The sequence below is a fragment of the Denticeps clupeoides genome, chromosome 2 (genome assembly GCF_900700375.1).
Source record: "Denticeps clupeoides chromosome 2, fDenClu1.1, whole genome shotgun sequence".
In the NCBI taxonomy this organism is placed as follows: Eukaryota; Metazoa; Chordata; class Actinopteri; order Clupeiformes; family Denticipitidae; genus Denticeps; species Denticeps clupeoides.
This window is the reverse complement of record NC_041708.1, coordinates 22,148,313-22,167,838: the sequence shown is the minus strand read 5'-3', so window position 1 is coordinate 22,167,838 and position 19,526 is coordinate 22,148,313. Positions and strand designations below refer to the sequence as shown.

The 19,526-nt window shown below is 46.1% G+C and overlaps 2 protein-coding genes across 4 annotated transcripts in view; both read left to right on the top strand.

The window, feature by feature from the left end:
- Nucleotides 1-1,351: 1,351 nt before the first annotated feature.
- LOC114769177 (zona pellucida sperm-binding protein 3-like) lies at nt 1,352-7,581 on the top strand. Its single transcript, XM_028961967.1, has 7 exons — nt 1,352-2,269; nt 2,353-2,477; nt 2,562-2,665; nt 2,732-2,909; nt 2,986-3,109; nt 3,189-3,274; nt 7,491-7,581. The coding sequence occupies exons 1-7, from the start codon at nt 1,352-1,354 to the stop codon at nt 7,579-7,581; spliced, it is 1,626 nt and encodes a 541-aa protein (XP_028817800.1).
- Nucleotides 7,564-19,526, top strand: part of jcada (junctional cadherin 5 associated a) — a 27,092-nt gene continuing 15,129 nt past the window's right edge. Inside the window, exon 1 of one of the 3 annotated variants that reach the window (XM_028969801.1) lies at nt 7,564-7,701. The gene's annotated coding sequence lies outside the window, so the exon portion shown is untranslated. Of the gene's footprint in view, nt 7,702-15,950; nt 16,546-19,526 lie in introns of those variants that run through there. The other 2 variants (XM_028969802.1, XM_028969800.1) reach the window with 2 other exon arrangements.

Below are 19,526 nucleotides of genomic sequence, written 5' to 3'. Positions count from 1 at the left end.
CCAAACATGTGCACCATAAAGTGTGGAGACATTCACATTTATAGTATTTTGAAGACGCTCAAAATCTGTAGATACCAACAGCTTAATAACTCAGAAGCCCAGCTGTTTTTTAAACATTTGTAAAAAGAATTTTTAATCAAAGAATTTCCTAAAAAGGAATGTTTTAATCTTGCGATTGAAGATCTTTAGTGACTGAGCTGGTTGGAACCTCTAGTGGAAAGTTCATTCCAACACCTAGGAGCCGAGACAGAGAGAAGTCTAGATGAAGTCTATTTGGGTAGCCTATATCAATAAAAACAGAGGAATCCAGCTAGTGTTGCGGTGAAGGAATCGACACAAGCAAGATCGGCAATGTGAGAAGAGTAGGAGAGGAAATTGTGGTGGCCAAGCGGCTAAGGAATCGGCCCCCGTAATCAGAAGGTTGCTAGTTCGAATCCCGATCCGCCAAGGTGCCACTGAGCAACGCACCGTCCCCACACACTGCTCCCCAGGCACTTGACATGGCTGCCCACTGCTCACTAACAATGATGGGTTAAAAGCAGAGGACACACTTCACTTCACTTTCTTTCTTCTCTTCTTACCGCGAGGTTGTGTGCAGTGACAGAATGGTCGGTGGTCAAAAAGGGTATTGTGGTTGACTCTCGAATGCTCAGATCCAGAAAGATAAAACCTTAAACCTGAAGACATTTTTGCTGTTTTAAGAGCATTTATTTGATCTGAAACAGTTTGGAGGGCAGTCTCTGTGGAGTGAGTTATTAAGAAGTGGACTGCTTTTTTGTAAGGCAGGCAAAAGCTGATTGTAGTTTTTTTTTTTTTCATTAAAATCATGTACTTATTTTTGGCATTCTGAATAACTCAACTGTTCATCTAATCAAGTTAAACTACTGAAAATGGTCAGGGTGAAGCCACACCTGATTTAACTCAAGAACTGGGCGGTAACAAGTTCTACCTGAATCAGCTGTGCTAAATGTAGGAGAACTGAAAAAACGTGCTGGATAAGTGTATTCCAGGACCAGTTTTGGTGATCCCAATCTAGTCTTTGTATAACTGGTACTAGTTATCTAATGAGTGCAACACTTGGCTAGTCTAGAAGATCATTAATGTTGATTATGTTTCCTTTAAATGTGGAAGTCATACACGCTGGTGATTGTAATGTGGCATCATGGGTTGGTGGTCAGTAGCAGTGTTGCTGTGGGGAGGTGTTGTAGGGGTTTGTATGGGTGCAGTTTTGCTGGATGTTAAAGGTCAACCATTTCCAAAGCCTGCAATGAATCTGCCTCCGGTTCCTGCCAGTCCCCCATTTGTCCCCGGGATGCCTCTGGTTCCTGCCAGTCCCCCATTTATCCCCGGGATGCCCCCGGTGCCTGCCAGCCCCCCCTTTGTCCCCGGGATGCCCCCGGTGCCTGCCAGCCCCCCCTTTGTCCCCGGGATGCCCCCGGTGCCTGCCAGCCCCCCCTTTGTCCCTGGGATGCCCCCGGTGCCTGCCAGCCCCCCCTTTGTCCCTGGGATGCCCCCGGTGCCTGCCAGCCCCCCCTTTGTCCCCGGGATGCCCCCGGTGCCTGCCCGCCCCCCCTTGGTCCCCGGGATGCCCCAGGTGCCTGCCCGCCCCCCCTTGGTCCCCGGGATGCCCCAGGTGCCTGCCCGCCCCCCCTTGGTCCCCGGGATGCCCCAGGTGCCTGCCCGCCCCCCCTTGGTCCCCGGGATGCCCCAGGTGCCTGCCCGCCCCCCCTTGGTCCCCGGGATGCCCCAGGTGCCTGCCCGCCCCCCCTTGGTCCCAGGTGTGCCTGCCAGTCCCCCTTTTGTCCCCGTGATGCCGCCATCGCCCCAGGTTCCTGCCCGTCCCCCATTTGTCCCCCAGGTACCCGCCCATCCCCCTTTTGTCCCCGGGATGCCCCAGGTTCCTGCCAGTCCCCCAATTGCTCCTTTGCCTCAGGGAACTGGTGGGCAACTTCAAGATCCTGGAAGTGTTCAGCAGCAGTTGCTTGGTCCAGTAAAGGAGCTGACCTGGAAGTTTCCTCAAATGCCAGTAGAACCCACATCACCCCCAGTGCAGTTTCAGCTGAGGGAGCCGGTATCAGTCAGCAGTGTTGCAGCTACCTGTGACGAGAATATGGTGCACGTGCAGGTTAAGAAGGACCTGTTTGGTTCTGGAGATCTCATCCAGGCATCAGACATCTCGCTGGGAGGCTGTGGGGTTACTGGAGAAGATTCTGTGGCTCAGCTGCTGTATTTTCAGTCTTATTTGCAGTCCTGTGGCAGCCAAGTAGTGGTGAGTTCTGGTTCTTCCTCGATCAGGAATCTGTTTGGAATTTTTCCTGTAACTGAGGCTTTAATTTTTCCCCTCTCGCACAGATGACCAACGATACCCTGGTTTATTCCTTTTCTCTGACTTACGTACGTAAAGCCATTTCTCACACTTCTGCTCCAATAGTCAGAACCAGTGGTGCTGTAATTGGGATTGAATGCCACTATTTGAGGTGAGCTCTAGCTTTTCTGATCTCCCATGCTTCTCTGTATTTAGCGGTGCTATTTGATACCGCTTTCTTCTTCCATGTGACCAGGCTTCACAATGTGAGTAGCAATGCCCTGCAGCCTGCCTGGATCCCATATGCTGCTACTAAAATTGCAGAGGAGCTGCTGGTCTTCTCTCTCAAGCTCATGACTGGTAGGTACAGTTGAGACCCCCTGTTTCACTGTGTAGGCTGTTACCAAACTTTGCATTTCTCTTCAGATGACTGGCAGTTTGAGAGGCCTTCCAACGTCTATTACATGGGAGATCTGATCAATTTTGAGGCTTCTGTCAAGCAGTACAACCATGTTCCCCTCCGGGTGTTTGTTGATACCTGTGTGGTCACCGCTGTCCCTGATGCAGCGGCTGCTCCCAGTTATCTCTTCATTCAGAACCATGGGTGAGGAGCAGCTTCATTTCTTTATGGCTTAGTTTACGATGTGCTGTAGTCTAATTTTGCTCTCATTTTATTATAGGTGTCTGGTTGATTCCAAGCTCACTGGCTCGTCATCTCGCTTCCTGCCCCGTACACAGGATATCAAGCTCCAGTTCCAGCTGGAGGCTTTCAGGTTTCAGCAGGGCGACACGGGCTCTGTACGTGTCTCAAGCTAGCCCTTCACTGTCATGGTTCTACCACCTTTTGCATGGTGGCTGACCGTCCGTATCTCTCTTGTTCCAGCTGTTCTTCACTTGTTTGCTGAAGGCAACAGCGGCGGCTACCCCGACTGATGCGGAGCACAAGGCCTGTTCTTTTGTTGGACAAAAGTAGGTCTAGACTAGTTTTCTGTGTTTGCGTGTACTTTTTATTCAGGCCCTGACCTTTCTATGAAGGTGGGCTGGTGCGGGTGGAGAGGACCAACTGTGTAGCTGCTGTGATGGTACTTGTGGGTCCAGGAAGGCAAGAGATCTGACCTCTGTCTTTGGTATGTGGACACTGTGTATTTTAATGGGGGTTCTCCATAGTTGTGCTATACACTGTATTAATCCTGTTTCTCTTCCTTCAGACTCTGGATGGGAGAAAGAACTGTTGTTGGGACCGGTGTTCATCAGGGATTGACCAGCCTGTGTCTCTTGAATTGCTGTTCTCTTTTAATGGCTAAATAAATGCTGAACTGGATTGTGTATCAAGCAGTCCTGTGTTTCCTTTTCAAGCATGTGCTAGACTAGATATTTACTAAATACACTTCAGTAGGGCATGAGACCAGCCATCTAGCAGTTCACCCCAATAAAAGTTTGTGGGGATTGCTCTTTGAGGCCATGGAAGACTTAATGACTGGTCATCTATTTTATTGCATGATTAAACACTAGTGAGGATTCTCACATTGTTTTAAACCATTCCCTAATTTGCAAGGAACTTGCAAACTATTCCTGTAAAGAGATTTTAGTTTAGTCTTATCTTCAGTCTTACTTTGCTTCCTATGTGGTGTAAACTCCTAATTTATTTGCCCCATGTACTTTTCTAGTCAAAATTCTCAATCTTTAAGTTTTACTTTCAAGTAAACACCTGCATTTTTTTTTTTTTTTTTTTTTTTTTTTTTTTTTCTCTTTCAATTCGTCTCACATTTGAATCATGTGCAAGGCACTTAAAGGAAGCCAATTTGGCCTATGGGTGGCAGTAGAGCGGTGGGTCACTAAGACGTACGGGCTCAGTTCCTATGTTCTGTTTTTCACGACCTGTTCAGGTACGGCAGAGGAACACCTGGTGACCTCGGTACTTTTGTGCGTGAAAACTGTCTCACATCCACAGAGTGCGGTATGTTCTTTGTAGTTTTGCTGTTGCCATGGTGTATGGCATAAGCCATTTTGAGAAGCGGTAAAGGGGAGTCTTTAAAGAACCTGATACTCCGAGGCGGAGAGTAACAAATTACATTTACTCACGTTACATGACATTACTCCAGTAATTTTACCTTTACTCATGTACATTTTTACCCAAGTATTTTCCTTCGCTACATTTGAACATACAGGGAGTGCAGAATTATTAGGCAAGTTGTATTTTTGAGGAATAATTTTATTATTGAACAACAAGCATGTTCTCAATGAACCCAAAAACTCATTAATATCAAAGCTGAATGTTTTTGGAAGTAGTTTTTAGTTTGTTTTTATTTTTAGCTATTTTAGGGGGATATCTGTGTGTGCAGCTGACTATTACTGTGCATAATTATTAGGCAACTTAACAAAAAACAAATATATACCCATTTCAATTATTTATTTTTACCAGTGAAACTAATATAACATCTCCACATTCACAAATATACATTTCTGACATTCAAAACAAAAACAAATCAGCGACCAATATAGCCACCTTTCTTTGCAAGGACACTCAAAAGCCTGCCATCCATTGATTGTCAGTGTTTTGATCTGTTCACCATCAACATTGCGTGCAGCAGCAACCACAGCCTCCCAGACATTGTTCAGAGAGGTGTACTGTTTTCCCTCCTTGTAAAACTCACATTTGATGACCAGTACTCCACCTCCACCTTGCTGGCGTCTGAGTTGGACTGGAGCTCTCTGCCCTTTACCAATCCAGCCACTGGCCCATCCATCTGGCCCATCAAGACTCACTCTCATTTCATCAGTCAATAAAACCTTAGAAAAATCAGTCTTGAGATATTTCTTGGCCCAGTCTTGACGTTTCAGCTTGTGTGTCTTGTTCAGTGGTGGTCGTCTTTCAGCCTTTCTTACCTTGGCCATGTCTCTGAGTATTGCACACCTTGTGCTTTTGGGCACTCCAGTGATGTTGCAGCTCTGAAATATGGTGGCCTAGCGGTTAAGGAAGCGGCCCCATAATCAGAAGGTTGCCGGTTCGAATCCCTATCCGCCAAGGTGCCACTGAGCAAAGCACCGTCCCCACACACTGCTCCCCGGGCACCTGTCATGGCTGCCCACTGCTCACTCAGGGTGCTAGGTTAAATGCAGAGGACAAATTTCACTGTGTGCACCGTGTGCTGTGCTGCTGTGTATCACATGTGACAATCACTTCACTTTACTTATATGGCCAAACTGGTGGCAAGTGGCCTCTTGGCAGCTGCACGCTTGACTTTTCTCAGTTCATGGGCAGTTATTTTGCGCCTTAGTTTTTCCACACGCTTCTTGTGACCCTGTTGACTATTTCGAATGAAACGCTTGATTGTTCGATGATCACGCTTCAGAAGCTTTGCAATTTTAAGAGTGCTGCATCCCTCTGCAAGATATCTCACTATTTCTGACTTTTCTGAGCCTGTCAAGTCCTTCTTTTGACCCATTTTGCCAAAGGAAAGGAAGTTGCCTAATAATTATGCACACCTGATATAGGGTGTTGATGTCATTAGACCACACCCCTTCTCATTACAGAGATGCACATCACCTAATATGCTTAATTGGTAGTAGGCTTTCGAGCCTATACAGCTTGGAGTAAGACAACATGCATGAAGAGGATGATGTGGACAAAATACTCATTTGCCTAATAATTCTACACTCCCTGTAGCTCTGAACATAGTTTTTACATTATACTGCCTAAAAGTTTAAAAACAACTAGTGCTTTTTTAAATATATGACCAGTCCTTTTAATACATCAAGTAATTGACAGTAACTAAACTTTTACTCAAAAACAGGTAATGTTTTACTCTTACTCAAGATTTTTAGATGAATACTTTTTTACTATGACCTTTTATCAGTACTTTTTCCTATTTTGTTCACTGCTTTTTTGTTTGAAATTATATCACTGAATCGAACAAGTTGTATTTCATTTTCTTTTTTGTTTATTTTAAATTCAGGTGTCCATGTTTCGTCATTTTTTGTTGGTGTGAGGAAACAAAAACCAGCTGACTGTTTTCGAGCAGCTAGCAAATAAAGAACCCCACATTAAATGTTGCAGTTGTTTGGTATGAGTGAATAACGACATTACAAGATTTATTTCATATGTTTTTTTGCCCAAAATCACATGAAGTATGTCTCAATGGGCTTTGACAGGCCCTAGAATTGACGCCCAACTCACTTTGACCTTTCTTGCAAACAAGAAAGAACGCTAGTAACAACCCAGGAGTTAATCAGAGAGGGAGCACCTTCCAGGATAGAGTGCATTATGTGTCAGAGCAGGGTTGGTATTGATTTGGTCAATAGGTGAACAGTCCAATAGGTGTAAAGACAATGTTAGTAATAAAATAGCTCAAAATTGTGCATTAGAAAGAGGATCTGTCCATGTTTGAGGTAACTGCATGATGTAGAGCAAGTTTCAACCAGTCCAAGTATGGTCCACAGTGTATGACCATTATGACAAACCTGGTCCATCTGAAGCTCCCTCTAGTGTACACAGTTATGTTGTTGGTGGCTGTGGTGGCCCTCTGGTACATTTCATGCTGGTACTTATTCATGCTGGTACAGCAGCTGAATGTCAGGAACCCGGATCTAGATTTGCTCTGAGAAATACAGAATAAACTCGGCTGGATGGAACTGAGTGGTTATGGTAGATGCCTGGGTATATATGAAGAGCAATAAGGACCCCAATGGTCTATCTAGGACAGCCTAGGTGAGATGGTTGGTCATAGTGTGTATGCATTTAACTGTTATGGAATGCTTGGCAAAAAAGAAGCTTGGGCTTGTCTTCAGCCTGGACGTACCGACGCTGTCTGAGTTCTGAACATTATCAGGAAGGGCAGGGGAGAACTGCAGCCGAAGTTCGTCCACCTGCTATTTCTCTGTACCAGAATTAGGAGCCTTGTAGTCTTGTAGGGCAGACGTCGGTTTCCAGCCCATTTTGTATGTCCACAGGGTTTCGAAGTTAATTTGGAATCTCAGGTAGCCTGAACAGAAGTATTTTGAACTTTTGAACATGCAGCTTCAAAACTAAATGAGACACATTGTTTCCTGCAGATGTTCAGATCAACTCTGTGTGTGTGTGTGTGTGTGTGTGTGTGTGTGTGTGTGTTTCAGCCATGCTCTCATATTCATACTGGCAGTTTAAAAGTGATTCATTTGTTTAAGACTTCAGCAAATCTGCCCCTAGGTGGCTCAAGCCTTTTATGAAAGCTGAGCGCATGCTGAAGCAGTCAGATGTGAGACAGCAGCACCGCGGGAACCAGACATCCTCCACCTAGCAGGGTGGAGTAAGGTGATGGGGCTCTGGCCAGCCTGCGGCCTGGCGTGGAGCTTGTGGTTCGTAAGACTGCTGAGGATGTTGAGGTTCGTGTGTGTCCATGATGCGATAACCAGAGTGGGTAAGAACTGCGCTGCTTGTTAAATAAAGAGGTTAAATACACATACACGCACACACACACACACTCACACACACACACACACACACACACACACAGCAGAAGTTGACTTTGTTGGTGGTCTGCAATAAAGCAGCACTTTATGAAGCAGGGAAGTCTGCCTCCCAGATTCTAGCATAATGTGAGCTCTCTCACACACACACACACACGCACAGAGAGAGAGAGAGAGAGAGTCCGTTTCATGCAAGCTTCCCTCAGCGCCTTTACTCAAACACACAGAGGGAGTGATGCTGTGGGACAGTTCCTTACTGTGGGCTGCAGGAAAGTAAAACTCCTTTTGATTTTAATGAATTTGCAGCTGTTTATTCTATTCCATTCCTTGTGAGTGTGTGTGTGTGTGGCTAGACAGGGACAACATGTCCTGAGATAGGAAGGAAATAAAAAAAATCTTTACATAATTACAGAAGACACAGATTTAATGCCCTGTTTTTTCGACTTCATGTCCTTTCATACGACAGTGAGTAAAATTTCTTCCTCACTCTTCAGTGTTTGTTCTTTATAGAATTTTGACTCTGATTTTTCCAGCTTGCTGTTGGTGAATGTGAGGCCACGCCTTTTTGATGAGCCAGTGAGGTTTTTTAATGGCCCCTGTAATGAAATAGTGTAACATGGAGGCATTATGGTGGCCTTGTGTTTGTGTGTGTGTAGAAATAAACACACTGAATGGTGTGTGTGTGTGTGTGTGTGTGTGTGTGTGTGTGTGTATACACACATGTGAATCATGGGTGTGGGTGTGGTTCGGAGCGAATTCTGTAATTACTCCTCAAAGACATTCTGGGAAGGGAAAGTAGTGGCTGTGGGTGGAGGGGCTACTATGAAGTGTGTGTGTGTTTTGGAAGGGGTGGGTTCCTGTACCATGAGCTCATTAGCAGAAATGCAACACTAATAAAAACATTTGGGAAAGAGATGGGATCCCATCCGGAGTCATTCAACTTCCAAACAGACGAAGTGAAATGATCGCTCGGCCGCTTCCTCCCGAGGGAACGCCGCCGCAGTTCTGGGCTTATCTGGAACGAGACGCAGCCAGATTAACCCCACTCCACCTGATCTGCGCTGATAGCGGCGCAGAGCTGATGACAGTAATACAGTAAATCATGCAAGAGAACGCTGGAGAGTCTGTACGGAGCTCTGGAGTTCTGCCTTTGTGTGTGTGTGATGAAGTGATAAAGGCCTTGCACACAGTTGGGAATTACCCCATCCCTCTCTCTCCCTCACAGTGCCTGGTACAGCGGAACGTAGAGGGGGGGTTACATCACTCATAAACAGCAGCACACACATGTAGTTGATTTTGCCGGCCTGTCTTAATTTTAGTCTTTGTGTCAAGCTGTCATTTTAGTTTTTATTAGTCTTTGTCCCATCCAGACTCATTTTAGTCTAGTCATGTAAACTCAAATTTTGTCTCATTTTAGTCTACTAAAATTAAGACTCATTTTAGCCTTATTTCAGTCAGAATTATCCATGAATATTTTAATCAATGAGAACTGACGACATTTGTCTTTTCTATTTAATTCTATTTAACCCAGTCAATATAGTACAATTACTGAGTAGAACAGACCAAAACTACCTTTCTTTTAGTCACTTCATAATTAAAATAATGTTATTCTTATTTATTTATTTTTACCTTATAGAATTATGAATACTCTAAATCCATTTCTCCCTTTGTTTTTATTCAACAACAATATTACATGATATATTTCATTATAGTCATCTCCACATGTTTAGGAAAACACACACACATCAACACCCACTTTTATCTCTGCATGCTTTGCACAAGCCCCGATACGCAGGAACGCATGTACTCCGCTGTGGGAGTCGCCAGGCACAGGATTCCATCTTCCCTCTTCCCTTCAGCTGCGTGATAACAAGGAAAAACACTGATGAAGGAAAACGAGTGCAGGGATTTACAGGTGGTTCCACGAAGGAAAAGATTTTCATTCGAAACAAGATGAAGAAGTGACCCTGTCACTTCTGTACAAATTGACCTCAAGTGCCGCTGAAATATATTTCTAATCATGATTTATTTATAGGAAATGGCTCATTTTATTCCCAACAGCTTTTGTAATAATGTTTCAGTGCAAAACGAAACTGTATTCTAATATTCAAAGCTTGGTAAAGCCCATTGAGTCAATTTTTGAAAAGTCATAAGTGTTGTCGTCTTGTCATATGAGCTTCACCTGTGACTAATAATGGATCAATTAGATGTCAGGTCTTTATAAAAAGAACCCCAGAACTCTAGACCTTCACACCAACTGCAACTAGACCTCTGCAAACATGCCTAAGATTCACCCTGAGACTAAAGTGTTGATTATTTAGAGGCTGAAGACCAGATCACTGCTGATGTGGCAGACACTGTCAATGTGTCTCAGCGTCAAGTACAGAGGATAAAAAAAAAAAAAAAAATTGAAGAGACTGGAGACATTTTTTGACAGGCCCAGGTCAGGCAGACCCCGCAAGACAACTGCTCGAGAGGACCTTTTGTTAGCTCAAAAATCCAAGGCAGCTGCAGCAGAGCTCCATGAGACCTGGTCCCCTGAAGTCCCTGTCTCAACCAGAACAGTTTGTTGGATTCTGTCTCTAAATGGCCTCCATGGCCTAATCAGTGCCCAGAAGCCAGCACTAAACAAAAGACATTTGCCAAGGCCCACAGCCTGCTAAAAGGATGGACGCTGGAAAAGTGGCAGAAGGTGGATTTTTCAGATGAATCTTCTGTTGAATTACACCACGGTTGCTGCAAATATTGCAGGAGACGTACTGGAGCCCGCATGGATCTGAGATTAACCCAGAAAACAGTGAAGTTTGGTAGCAGAAAAATCATGGTCTGGGGTTACATCCAGTATGGGGGTGTGTGAGAGATCTGCAGGGTGGAAGGCAACATCAATAGTCTGAAATACCAAGGAATCTTAGCTACCTTACATATTCCCAACCATAAAATAGGCCAAATTCTGGGGTCGTAGCAGCCTAGTGGAGACCCAGGTTCAAATCCCACTTACTACCATTGTGTCCCTGAGCAAGCCACTTAACCCTAAATTGCTTTGGGGGGGACTGTCCCTGTAACTACTGATTTGTAAGTCGCTCTGGATAAGGACGTCTGATAAATGCTGTAAATGTAAATTCTGCAGCAGGATGGTGCTCCATCTCCAAATTAAAGTTCCTCAAGGTGAAGATCAAGATGCTCCAGGATTGGCCAGCCCAGTCACCAGATATGAACATAATTGTGCATGTGTGGGGTAGGATGAAAGAGAAAGCATGGAAGACAAAACCAAAGAATATTGATGAACTCTGGGAGGTATGCAGTACTGCTTTCTTTGCTATTACTGATGATGACTTCAAAAATTTGTATGAATCCCTGACAAACCGCATGCATGCAGTCCTGCAAACTCATGGAAGTCATACAAGATATTACATTTGGATCTCACAGCACCACTACTTAATTTGCTGTCATATTTTTGTATTTGCAGTAAATTTGTTCAATTTCTGTATAGGCGACAAAACTTTGATCTTGCCAAAATTTGACTTTTGATTAAATGCTAAATCTTTTTTTTCAGTGAAACTAATTCATTTCAGTGCATTAAACATCATTTGATAGGGTTTTAAGCTGTTCATATGAGCTATTTCTAACACCAATAGATTTTTATTCATGTTTTATTGAATTGAATCAATATCCTAATAAATATTCTTTAAAATGTTATTAATCATGGAACATGATAGTCATACCAAGCCATAACCAGTTAACAGAGTAACACTGACCAAAGCACACTAACACCACAAGTCCTCCAGATCCTTCTCTCTCAAGGTCAAAGGTCACAGAGATGCTCTGGTTTCTGTTTGACTTACAGCATGAACACACCTGATTCAACTGTCTCTGAGTAAAAAAAAAAAAAAAAAAAATGAAAGTGTGTGTGTGTGTGTGTGTGTGTGTCAGTTCTTGGCTGACTTCTCCATAGAGAGTGTGTGTGTGATTTTGTTCTTGGCTCTTTTATATGTGTGTGTGTAGCCGGAGCCAAGAGCTTGTTCAACATCAAAGCAGATCAATGGGCTTGTGTGATTGCAGCTGCAGTGTGTGTGTGTGTGTGTGTGTGTGTATTGCTGAGCTGAGCAGGTCAGATCCTCATGTGCTGAACACACCCAACTCTTCCCCACCAAGAGCAGAGGGTCCTCCTCCACCTAGATCCAGATCCAGGCCTCGTGGTCTGATTCTGACTGCCTCCCAGATACAGGAAGGCCTCAGTCCCCCCCCACCCGTCTCTGTCCCCACATCAGCAGGCCGTCAGGAGGATGGAGGCGGAGACATGGGGAGCGTCCCATGTTCTTAGAATCTGTGTCTGTCTTATAGTGTGTGTGTTGTGTGATCCCATTGCGGAATGAAGTCGGCAAGATTTGAATGTTGTCAGAGGCCTAATTGAATGACGTTTCAATTGAGCTCGTTTATTACTGAGGCTTTATTTAGCCTCGTTTACTCAAGGATTTCCTGTTCCGGCAGAACAAGGGCTCTGTTGTGTGATGCACAGATCTTCAGAAAGTTGGTACTTTCCGGAGGAAACACTGCCTAGGTTTGCAGTGTGTGTGTTTAAAACACCCTGTCTGCAGCTTATGTCAGTGAGTCTTCAAGAAATTAAAAATCGTGAAAAACTAATAAAAGTTTTGGGTGTCATAAGGCTTCTATGGGGTAGTGGTGGCCTAGCGGTTAAGGAAGCTGCCCCGTAATCAGAAGGTTGCAGGTTAGAATCCCAATCCGCCAAAGTGCCCCTGAGGTGCCACTGAGCAAAGCACCGTCCCCACACACTGCTCCCCGGGCGCCTGTCATGGCTGCCCACTGCTCACCACTGCAGAGGACAAATTTCACTGTGTGCACCGTGTGCAGTGCTGCTGTGTATCACATGTGACAATCACGACACTTCACTTCACTTCTAATGTTTTGTTCTGTTTCAAGTCAAGTCAAACAGGGGTTTATGCAACAGAAGACCGCATGAGTGCCGACTGGAGTATAAATCGTTGACAAGGAAGCTGACAAATGTAAAGCAAAAATAGAGAGACTTGGCATGTGCAGGTTCATTAATGTCAGTTTATAATCATATTTATCTGAACTGGAACATGGGTCATCGTGGGTCCATGCAGCTCAATGCATTGAAAAAAAAACAAGCTTTTATAATGTATTCAATTAGAATACAATATAACCATTCTGGTGAGTGGTGTGGTGTGTGTGTCTTGTCCATCTCAGCAGAATATGTGTGTCCAGGCCAAACCAGTAAGAACCACAAAAGTTTCCAGAAAAAGGGATTTTTGGAAAAGGGTCGGTTTACAGTGTGTGTGTATGTGTGACTGTCTGTGGCTGCCGTGACCACAGAACGCTGCAAGGTTCCTGAAAATAGTGGCTTTAAATGACAGGTTCCATCGCCAGGCCAGACGAAGAGGAGCTGCCCCCACAGCCTGGTGCTGGTGTGTATGTGTGTAGGAACCCAGCCATGTATTCCGATTACAGCTATTTCCTGAATTGTACGTCCAGCCGCCCCGCTTTGCTGCGAGTGTTCGTGTGTTGACCTTAGCGTGTCGAGGCGGCCCTGTCCAACGTTCTCGTTACGTGGAGCGAGGCAGGAGGCCACGTTTCAGCCCTCAAAATATCTTTGATGTGTTTAGTGTCTGAAGAATTCCTGTGTTTTTTTTTTAAAGACAGTTTCCTTTTATAATTTTTTTCTCAACTGGAGAAATATTTGGCAGCCTGAAACGCGAGCCGTGCGGCCGATGCAGGAATGAAACGCACAACACCGAGGTTTAGGAGGGTTTAATCCAGCCTGATAGCCCTGCTGACCCACTGGCTTTCAGAGCCCATTAACCCCTTATCAGGCCCCACAAGCAGCAGATTTATGCCGCCTCTCTCTCGGCCGCTGGGCTTTGAAGAGCGGAACCTTGTCCCCAGATTTATGTCGAGCAGGACCTGTAAAAAGTCTCTGTTTATTTCACTCATGTATTTATACCTTCCTCTTTTTTTGGTAAACATAAAATGAGCGCTTGTGGCAACCGATTTCCGTAAGTATGAAAATGAAATGTAATGAAAAGTAGTTATGAGGCAGCCAGACAGGCTCAAGTAAAGATTACTAGCGTATGCGGCCGGTCAGAATGAGAACACTCGGTCAGGGGTGGTCTTCCGGGAATGGCGGGCCGAGGCTGCTGCTGCTAAATGCAATTAAGCCACAAGCAGGGTTGGGCTGTAATACTTTGTGAAAGGCAGAGATGCCATGTAATGTGTTCTGTTATGACACTTAAGAATACATACAGTACCGTCACAAAGTCACAAAGTCACGAGACATTGATCAAATGTTGATTTACCTAAACCGTTTATCGCAGAACGGCTGTTCTCCTGTTGTTTTCAACTTTAGATGTTTTTTAAATGTCACTAGAGGGAGCCTGCGTACGACCTGAGAACCAATGATTTAAAAAAAAAAAAAAAGAGACAATTAATCATTTGGTTTGTGATATTGCAGAAAGAAGTATTTAATTTTTGTTAAGATAAACTGACTGCACCATATAGAAGGGGAGCTGGGATCGGCATCCGGCCACAGACGAGATCCTGCGAACGGTTCATTTTTCATGGTCCCTTGACGCTGAACCTACTTGGTGTGGCTGCGAACCACAGAACAATACCGAACTGTGGGGCTGATGTCAGCATCTGCGTGTGGCAGGTTATGGCGTCCCACATCTGACTGGCACGTGTAGTACTGGGGACCACTTCAAGCGGGACGAAGGTATGAGCTAATGCTGCAGCCATGGAAGGTCTTTGTCGACACGATTGGCTTCTTTCCGACTTGTTTGCACTCTGCGGCCAATTTACATTTCTGCAATTTATCAGACGCCCTTATCCAGAGCACCTTACAATCAGTAGTGACAGGGACAGTCCAACCAGGAGACACTCAGGGTTAAGTATTTAGTAAGTGGGGTTTGAACCTGTGACTGTGGTCCTCTGGTTCACAGGCGAGTGTGCTACCCCCCCTAGGCTACTACCAGCCAATTTATTAGAGACACATACCCCTTCTGGCCACAGGACAGTGTCCGTGGGACAGTGGTGACCTAGCTGGTCATAACTGAAGGGTCCAAATCCTGAACCGCCAAGATGCCACTGAAGTCCCCTTGATGAAAGCACCGTCCCCACACACTGCTCCCAGGGCGCCTGTCATGGCTGCCCACTGCTCACCATGGGTGATGGTTAAATGCAGAGGACACATTTTGTTGTGCTGTGCTTGCTGTGTATGACACTTTCACTGCCAGGTGGGGGGCAAAAAGAAGGGGCACGGCATGGTGACCTCCAGCGTACATCTGCACCATGCTGTCCCATATCTGCGGCGCATTAGGCCAGCGGGGTCAGTAGGGGGTGATTATTTATCCTCTCGTTGCCACCCCTGCAGCGCACGGTACGGGCGGAGCCCCAACTTTTCCTCCCGAGGCGATTAACAATGGCTAGGTTTACAGGAAGCAGATAAGCATCGAGTAGGTAATTTCAAGTCAGCCGGTGGGGGAGTCTCACTGTAAACATGAAAATGTGCCGAGGGGAGGTGGGCGCTGCGCCGAAAAGCACACATCAAGGAATCCAGTGGGATGGCGATTCGTAGCACGAGGCCACGAGGCAACACCGCAGCTCGAGCAGCGGTGCCAGCAGGCCGCGCCCCTCGGCCCCCCTCGGCCCCGCACTCGGTTATGTGCAACATCTGTGTCAATATTGTGCAAAGACGCAGCTTCATCTTTTCAGCAGAGGAAAACAGAGCACTGCTCCCAACCGAGAGCACTCAGACGTGAAAACACTCAGGTGTGTGTGTTCCCTGAGCGGTCATTTACTGTATTTACCCACTCGGCCCTAGAGCGTTTGTGCTTGCTTCATATTGACCGGCTGCAGTTCGAACCGCTCCGGACCACTTTAAGGACTCGGTGCTGTTCCTGAAGATCCATCCATTTTACATTTACATTTTTACAGCTTTTATCAGACGCCCTTATCCAGAGCGACTTACAATCAGCAGTTACAGGGACAGTTAAGTGTCTTGCTCAGGGACACAATGGTAGTAAGTGGGTCTTCTGGTTCATAGGCGAGTGTGTTACCCACTAGGCTACTACCACCCATTGGTGCTCCACCCATCCCGCACTCCTGCAATTTATTAAAATGCTAAATAAAACCTTTTAAAGATTCCAAGGGACGAGAGGGATGCTGTTCGGGGTGGGCTGGCGTCCTATGAACAATTTATGAGTTGTGAACCAAGTAGAGAAAACGTACCGATAAAGGCCTATAAACGAGGTGCGTGTGATAACCGCATCCTGAGGATGTCAGAGACGTGGAGGGGCGTGTGTGCGCCCACGATGCGTGGTCCCGGGGCCCATCCCCTCGGCGAGAACTTCTCCTCCAGCCGGTCCCTCCTCCAGTCCAGTCCAGTCCTCCTCAGCTGTCTGGCCGGTGAGGAGGAGGGGGGTTACAGTCGCTCCTTTTATTCGCTTTTTATGTCGTTTTACCGCAGGTCGCTGCGCAACTTTTTTTTTTTTTTTTCTTTCGTTCTTTCTTTTTTTTTTCTTCTTTTTTTCTTCTGGTTGCTGCTCGTTTTTGGGAAGGTGGGGCGCCGCGCACCGAGCAGCGTTTTCTGCGGAGAACCGGAGGCGATCGTTCCCACAAATCCCCGCCGCGTCTCCCCCGTCTCCTCCTGCCCGGGATCCGGCGTGATCTGGCGGCAGAAGGTCGTTCTGCGGGCGGCATTCCCGGGATGGACCGCTCGTCCCCACAGCCTGGACCCTGCAGGACACCGCGACGCGCGACAGGTATTCCTGCACGACACGGCGTCGCATCGCGTTACGTTGCACGAGACCAGATAAGATTTCTTCTTTGGATGGTGCCGTCACCCGCAACGCTCAGACGCATCTTTTTTTTTTTTTTTTTTTTTAAGTGCAAAATAGGCCACGGGAGGTGCATGAAACAAACATGTCGAATGGGGCTGTAACAACAGCTGTGAATAAAATGCGTGCAGATGTGCATGCAGTACGAATACAGGGATATATGACACGCAAAGTTCTTACAGAAGCCTCAAGTCACCTCCTGCGAGGACGTTTCCCTTTGAAGTGTTGTTTTTTTGCAGCAGTTTTGGGCCAAATGGCCACCTGCATGACAAATGTTCCCCTCAATGGACTTTTTTGGGGGTTCGCGCTTGCTGAATTGTTCTTTTCCAGGCTTATGCTCTGGCTTTAAAACACAAAAATGCACGCAAACCAGACTAAATTATTCCTTGGAGAGCATCGCTGTACCTTACCTGTCATTCATTTCTGTTTCGCTTAGTTCTCGTTTTCCATCTCTCTTTTTTTTTTTGTCTTGTGATTAATCGAAATCTTTCTAAGGGCAAAGCCTCGGGTGTCAGTTTTCTTTTTCGGTTGGTTTTTCTCCCTCCTTGAAAGCGGGGGGGGGGAAATCGCAGGCATTTAGACAGATTTGCCACGTGGGTTGCACTAAGCCCACGTGGGCGGAGCCTGCAGCCAAGTCCCAGGCCGCTGTCAAAATTGGTGAGGAGGTGCGAGGTCAACAAGCGGCTGCCGCCGGCCTCTCCCCGGCGTCCCTCTGCAAACACCGCACGTGATGAAAGTCGGTCGGAGCCGAGGTGCACCGACAGGCTGCCTATACCCAGCCTTATTCTTGACCAGGCTCGCCGGCGGTTGCATGAAAAACGTCCTGTAGCAACTGGTGAGGCAGAGGAAGGGTGGGGAGGTGGGGTGATAAAATGGCGAATGTGTGAAGAATGGCAGGAGGTCAAGAGGATTATTGACCCTGAACAATGATGCCCGGTGAGTGAGAGAGTGTGAAGTGTTGAATGAGGCTGACTGAGGTGTTGAGTGTGCAGTTTGTATATATATTTTTTTAACTATTGTGTAACAGAGCTGTGCCACAATTTAATAAAACAGAAATTTGAAGGTCCCAGTGATGCCATATACTCTGTCCTCTGGTGTTCTTGAGAAGTTTAAAAACTGTGCACGTTAGAGGTATTATAATGATATGCAACAAAAACTGGTCCACTGATAATCATCACGTTGGAAGTACATGCATCAGCATATTCTGCTGGAGGAGCACAACAGAAACCCGAATAATCTTGAGGAAAGGATATCAACATCTAACCATGTGGTCGAGTTTCCCTGACTGCTCTCTGAAGATCAGAGGTTTTTACGTGACCTCCTGTTTAAGGTTCTGCCTGCAGATTAGGCAGAAAAAAAGACCCACCTCCTGTAATGAGTCCCAGCTTCTTGTTATGTTAAATATGGTAGTAAGTGGGGTTTGAACCTGGGACTTTGTGGTCTTCTGGTTCATAGGCCACTATTAACCTGAACTCTTACTGTTAGAATTAGTTGGACGTATCTTGAGTTGTGCCTGGTCTACAAGGGGCAGGCTAAGTTGGGTATTGGTGGTGTGTATTGAGTTGGCTTGTGTAAACATGGTGTCGAGTGAGTGGGGCCTGTTGTTCTCGGTTTGCAGTAAGTTGGCTTGTCTGCACGTGGTGTTGAATGAGCTGGGCTTGGTGTGTATTGAGATGGTTTGGGGGTGCATGGTTTTGAGTGGGATTGGGTTTTGGGTTGTTGAGGTGTGCTGGGTGTAGTTCTGTATTGAACTTAGGGAATCCTCAGTATTTTTGACATTCGTTTGAATACATATATTTTTTATTTGACTCTAAATCAATTTTCAGAAAACCTGGTAGATAAAAAGATAAAAATTTCCAAGGGAATCAGATCCCACAGCGGACCCTCGACTTTCAACCCAACATCACAGAGCTTCTTTGATCAGTGCCATTCCATGACTCACCATGTTCAGAAGCCCCTTTGGCCTAGAACCAGAGGACAGTTTAGCCAGGAAGAGGCTCTGCCCCGGGGACACGCTTTGGGTGGATGGTGGTCTGGCTCCTGGAACGATGCTGATAAAGCTCCTTTTAAGTTCCGATCAGTGTGTGTATGTGTGTTTGAAAGAGAGAGCAAGAGCGAGGAGCTGTAAAAAATGTCTGCCGTGTTTATATATGTGAAAGTCCTGAGATTGCAGCCACCTCTTCTGCCATTTTAACAAGAACGGCGAGTTTTATTCACGCTCGTTTATTGCCCAGCACGAGCGCTGCATGACATGTCCCTGTTTTTTCCAGCCTTGGCTCTTTGCAGAGTTCTTGAAGATGCCAGGGAGCTATTTTAAAACTGGCCGCAATTCACCTGATGGCCTCTAGAGGTCTCCCCGTTCAGTCACCATCCGAGGACACCGCGGTCACGTCGGCAGTTTCCTCCCCCCAAGGCCAGTTATGGCATTTTTCTCTCCTTGACCATGTCAGATATTGGATGCTATCTTCAGTCATCCGTGTTAAATGTCAGCTCTTGCTAATTGGACCCGATGTAGTCTTTGTCTACAAGTGCAGGACCTGCAGCACCACTCCTCTCGCTTTCCTTCTCTCAATGAAGTCATGGTTGCCGTTAAGAGGCTTTCAATCAGCGGGTAAATGTATAACATAATTAGCCAGGCCCCTACGCCAATCTGGTTCCTAGTGGGACCTGGGTGTAGTAGATTTAATTAGGACTGAGCCCGGCGGCTTACGGGTTAACTTGCTGCTAGTTATGCCTGAGCTTTGGTGTCCTCTCCCATTGGTCCCCGTCTGTCACGGGCCATCACAGATACAGCTGAGGTTCTGTCTTGGCCCGTCTTCAGCGGTGAGGATTACTCACCCCCCCAAGCAGAGGGCCAGCAGGAGCTCTCCAACTCATCAAACCACCGACCGAGGGCTGATTCTCCA

What these genes read in the sequence shown, in the direction of transcription:
- LOC114769177 (XM_028961967.1), top strand. Translation starts at nt 1,352, where the DNA reads ATGCCCCCGGTGCCTGCCAGCCCCCCCTTTGTCCCCGGGATGCCCCCG. An exon ending in GCGACACGGGCTCTGTACGT is followed by an intron (nt 3,110 to 3,188) that starts GTCTCAAGCTAG and finishes CTCTTGTTCCAG; the next exon opens with CTGTTCTTCACTTGTTTGCT. An exon ending in TGTTCTTTTGTTGGACAAAA is followed by an intron (nt 3,275 to 7,490) that starts GTAGGTCTAGAC and finishes ATCTGCCCCTAG; the next exon opens with GTGGCTCAAGCCTTTTATGA.